Genomic DNA, 5,561 nt, shown 5'->3' on the forward strand with positions numbered 1-5,561 from the left:
ACACTTGCAAGCTACAGGCCATAACATACTGCAAACTGGAATATACAATCTGCAATATAATGAACCTGAACTTCAAGCCATTAAAACTAGGCATGTTCAAAAACAACCTTTTCAGTTCAAGGTGGTACTGAGACAGGAATTTATAAGAAATGTCATTCACCTAGTATAGAATAAAGATTTTCACTATAAAACCAGCATTTTTTTCATTATAATTACAAAGCCCATGCAATCTGAGAAGGGTTGCTCATGATAGGATAATCAGGAGCAGAAAGCAAAAGACAGGTATTGGAAAATATTCCTTTGTAAACAGGACCAACAAGTCTTGGAACCACCTACCTGCAGATGCTTTAGGGACTCTCTCCTGTAAATCAAGTAATATTAGGAAAAGGGTTAGGAAAACAATAAATAAGGTGAAGTGAAGATATAGCAGAAATCATCCGAAAAGGCAGTGAAGTAAAGTGAAGTGGGATAAAAGGGAAGTCTTGGTGAAATGTGGATACATCAGAACATGACACAACACATTCCAGTACTATTACTGTTTAGTGTATAGTATACACGTTCTCTTATTAATACTAATTTATATAATTGTAGTTGTAAGTGTATTTTCATTGTATTCACTGTGTGCTAGTGTGTCCTTTGCTGTTTGTGAGTTTTGGGTGCTGTGATTTGTTTGAGTGTGGTGTGTTACTTTGTGTTATGTGTGTCATTTGTGTGTTGTGTCTTACTGTAGTACCACTGCCACCGGGCAAAAACCCATATGCAGTTTAAATAAATAATAATAAAATTCATAACACTAATAATTTTTTCACAATACACTGAAGTGTACTCTTTATCTTCTGAAATAACATTTCTTTTCAATGGAAAATGTTCATGTACCTTTCAATTAAAAAATTTGGCCATCCTCTTTCTCACCATGAGCAGAAATAGACACTGTCAACAAGTTCATATATTACAGTGCTATCAACCATTATGGTGCTAACTGTTCAGTTAGTTCAAACCCTAATGTACAAAGTAAAAGCACTTATATATGAAAATTATCAAATTTCACAACAAAAAATCAGTGTTCAAATCAAGATAGTTTTCTTTCTTGATCCATCTCAGAAATTCAAGACTTGCTTGTATCTACATAAAACCTTTTTAGGGATTCATTGTCCTCAGGCTGTCACGAAGGGCTGACAACCACACTGTGAGCTGACTGTCTAGAAAATGTGGGAGCCTCAACGTCTCACAACCCGATGGGCCTCCACAGCCTGTTACATGGATAGCTTTACCTTTACCTTACCTTAGTTAAGTCTTGCCCATTGAAACTAAGATATCCATACAACTGTTCACAAGTAATGAACAGATGTACACACTTACCATAAATGTGTGATTAAATGCTGGAACTGAATGAGTACTGTAGGTCTGAATTGGAGATGGATACTAGAAAAGAAATTATAAATAACAACCAGGTCTCAAATAGTAAGCAAGTGAATAGAACAGTCACTGCACATGCAAATGATCAACATGCTAATGACTATATGAGAATTATACTCACCTTACGAGTAGCAGACAAAACAACCTTCTATATTTTGATTTTGTTTCCATAATTTAACAGAAGAAAAATTTTTACTTACATTTATAAATATTTCCAAATTCAAGTATTTTATTACAATAGTGTATATAGTATTAGAGTGAAGACCGTGTGGGTGGCTCCCACATCATGTCCCACAGGGGATTTTTCAAATCATTTGCTGTATGTAGCTGAACAGCAGAAGTGCACAGATACAGTAAAGTAAGTAAAGTAAAGGTATCCCTGTAACAGGCCATGGAGGACCATAGGGTTGTGAGATGTTGAGGTTCCCACATTTTCTAGACAATCAGCTCATAGATGGCGGCAAGGTTGTCAGCACTACACGCCGGCCGCCCTTTACCCCCAAGAATATCCCAAGAATATTCCTGGTGCTCATTTCTGTTAGAAACTGAGTGCATAGATACAGTAGTTACATAATGGTTTCAAGTTGGACAGCTATTACAGGTATGTAGCGTTGCGCGTTACGTCACCGCCGAGGGGAGTGGCGGGGCGGGAACTCGCCTATTACCGTAGTAACGCGAGCGTTACGTTACCGCCACGTACCGCTGGGGAGGTAGGGGTGATCCATAGCTCAACATGTCACAATATCATTAATAAAGCCTGTGAGTGACCTCTTAATATAAAACAATTACAACATGAAGATCTGAGAGATCTTCTTTTATTTTTATAACCAGAATACATCAGTAGTTTAATTCTGTTAAGGCTGCATTTCTACATTCAGTGATATGTTCCTTATTACATAAATATTTCACACTGATCATTTTTGAGCATGAAGCTGCACACATGTAAATAATAAAAACTTATCCTTACGAATTGTGCCAGGGATTGAAATATGACCATCTCCAACATCCAGGTCAACAAATGTTGGCTTTCGCCTCATTTGAGCTGCATAATTCAGAAGCAACCTACATAAAGTTGATTTACCAACATCCACTCGACCCACAATCATTGTTACAGGCCCTCGACCATTGGCTAATTCTGCCTTTCTTCTTAGAAGTTCCAGTGCTTCATGTGCATTGAGATTCATAACCTGGGAAGAAGAAAGTGTGAAAAGAAAGTAAGAAACAGAATTACAGCAAGAAATTTTCATGCATGTATTATTATGCTGGGATTGAGGTATTTTAACAGCTTACCTGTTCCAATAAAAGATCTTTCCCATAATATAATACAATTTAAATTGGCCTTGAAAATTTTCCTGTATTCCCATCCATTTTATATATTGGATTATTATTTTAAATACAAGATGAACTAAACTTTCTGTAATGCTGTTTATATGGTATATTGTATAAAAGACTTTCAATTGATATGCGTATACAGAGTGTCCCAGGAGGAATGTGCCAGACTTCGGGACGGTGTTCCTTATGTTAAAGTATGCCGATATAATCCAAAACACCTATGTCCAAAGGTGAACGGTTACAGAGATAATGGCCAGAGAAGTGTGAAACTTTGACAGGTGTTACACACTTGTTGATTAACAAATACATATTAAAACTGGCAGGAATATGTGGTTTCTGCAATATTAATAATGTACGTAACATCAAACTAACTTGTGAGTGACATGAAGCCATTAAATTGAACTGCAAAAGAACTCGCATGCCATGTCGTAGTTGTCCTTAGGTTTCCAAGCACTATACATGACACATGACTGGCAAGTGCTGACGTAACATGGCTGATGGCATATTCTGGTATAAGCCGACTACATAACTACTAAATTGTTGTGAAACACTAAAGGTCCGATCAACCTGTTCCCAAGCACACCACACCATACATTCACAGAAAACCTCTTTTGGAATTTCGTTTTCATTATCTGATGTGGATTATTATGGGACCACATATGCACATTTCACAAATTATTTACACCATCCCGGGTAAAAGACGCTTCATCACTGAATAAAATGACACTTAACAGTTCGGGATGAGCTTTTATCCAGTGGCAGAAATCCATACACTGAGCATGGTCACCTGGTTCCAAATGTTGTACCCTTTGATCATGGTAAGGACACAACTCTTCATCATGCAAAGTTTGACACACCTGCATACGTGATACACCGATGTGAGAGGCCATTCTATGAGTGGACAGACGTGGACTTCTCTGAACCATCTCAAGAATGTTCTCTCGTGTGTTTCTCATTCGTACATCCTCCCTTTCAGAGTGCACACAAACACTCGGAAGAGAACCAGTATCACGCAATGTCTGGTGAATTCGCGCAAATACACTTCGAGATGGAATCCTTCGATTGGGAAAACGCCTTTGGTATTCTTCAACAGCAGCATGTGCATTGCCACCGCAAAATCCACACACAAAATGCATATCACAATATTCCACGTGTGAAAAAACAAAAGGCATTTCAGCAACTCCGCACAACTAATTTACCAACCATTCACAACGCAGCTGCAATGTACCATGAAGGTAGCACATAAGCTTACGGCTAGTGTGAATCACCACACTCAAGGACAAACATAGATAAGACTTGTCAGCTGACAGGTACAGTGTGTGGACCCGTCAGAAGACCACACTTTTCTAGGGCCATATCTCCGTAACCGTTCAACTTTGGACATAGGTGTTTTGGGTTATATCGTCATACCTTAACATAAGGAACACCCTCCCAAAATCTGGCACATTCCTCCTGGAACACCCTGTATATATTTTGGGAAATTAACTTAATAAGGTATTAATGTCTAATTAATGAAGTGTAAATGTTGGTTAAATTATTGAATTCTACAATCATAGTTCCTTTCATGAACGTGGCTGTAAGTTTTCAGAATTAATGTCTGTAAATTGTGACACGTTCTATATCCAATGGCGTTGGTAGCCAGTAAGGATATGTGGAAATGAAAATAAAGATACATGCCACATGTGTCACTTACCATGGGTGTGTCCTTCACGATGTAACAACCATCCATCTTCCTTCTCAATTCAATAAAGCATCCTTGCCATGTAAATACAGCTATCTTTGCTCCCGTCGTGAATACATAACGAATTCCTTTCACAAGTCCTGTACCAAACACCCCTGCTGTTCCGCTCTTTAACTGAAAGTAGAGAATTAAACTATAATTACATGCAAATGATTTTTATGGGAAATTTAAACTTAACTACTACATGCTATAACAAAGGTACTTCAAGTGCAGTACATTCTACAGAATTAAATTAAGGTAGTAAATCACCTATTATACATCATTCTCTGAAAATATATCATCAGAATATTTGTGGCTTGAGATATATGATAAACTAATTATTAAGCTTTTTATATCCAGATTGTCCACATATTATCTGCATAACTGAGCACTATTTAAGTTACATAGATTTGAGTAGTACTGTTATTGAAAATTAGAAATTTGGTGCCAGCTATTGTAGAACTACATCGAAAGGTGGAACATGTATATTTTTACTTAATCATTTAAATTATTGTAATGGCGCAAAGGTCACCTACTTGTAGATATAGTTTTTGGGGTAAAATTGGAATAATAGTAGCTAGACTGTAAGATGAAGAAATAGCCATGATGAAACGAACCAGGAAGCTTAGGTCTACAAAGAATTGTAACAGGGAATGCCTGAGTCATTAGAATGCTAACCCGGCAGTGTAATAGCGCTGACATTGAGGAAGGAGCTATATGAAGTGGGTNTCGTGGCGATTTTAATATAGGTTACCTTAGTGATAATTGTAGGAAAAGTGAATTTAATTCCTTGTTAAATTCTTATAATCTTTTTAGCATTGTAGACTTTGGTACTGGAACACAGAATACATCCAAATCTGCTATAGTTATTGACTATTTCAGATTAGGGACTTTTAAAGTTACTCCTATACCAAATGGTATTGCTGATCATGATGCTCAACTCATTTTCATCCATGACATTGCATTACCTTTCCTTCCCAAAGGTTATTGGAAAACAAGGAAAACCAATAAATGTTCATTAGCTGATTTCAATTACAAACTTAGGTACGAGATATGGAAAGAGGTTTTTGAAGAGAATGATGTGAATGTTATG

General features: G+C 37.1%; 1 protein-coding gene across 3 annotated transcripts; it reads right to left on the minus strand.

The window, feature by feature from the left end:
• Window positions 1-726: 726 nt before the first annotated feature.
• Window positions 727-4,844, minus strand: LOC111863493 (polyribonucleotide 5'-hydroxyl-kinase Clp1-like). Of its 3 annotated transcripts, none has more exons than XM_033751086.1 (3): window positions 4,442-4,844; window positions 2,384-2,603; window positions 727-930 (listed from the first exon to the last, which is right to left on the minus strand). In XM_033751086.1, exons 1-3 carry the CDS (start codon window positions 4,475-4,477, stop codon window positions 884-886), a joined length of 303 nt encoding a protein of 100 aa, XP_033606977.1. In that variant the 5' UTR covers window positions 4,478-4,844; the 3' UTR covers window positions 727-883. The 3 variants fall into 3 exon arrangements, with proteins under 3 accessions (XP_033606977.1, XP_023705611.1, XP_023705610.1); XM_023849843.2 differs by having other exon boundaries at window positions 727-1,422; XM_023849842.2 differs by lacking the exon at window positions 727-930 and having other exon boundaries at window positions 2,158-2,603.
• Between the last annotated feature and the right edge of the window lie 717 nt (window positions 4,845-5,561).

The sequence above is a fragment of the Cryptotermes secundus genome, unplaced genomic scaffold (genome assembly GCF_002891405.2).
Source record: "Cryptotermes secundus unplaced genomic scaffold, Csec_1.0 scaffold10257, whole genome shotgun sequence".
NCBI classification, from domain to species: domain Eukaryota; kingdom Metazoa; phylum Arthropoda; class Insecta; order Blattodea; family Kalotermitidae; genus Cryptotermes; species Cryptotermes secundus.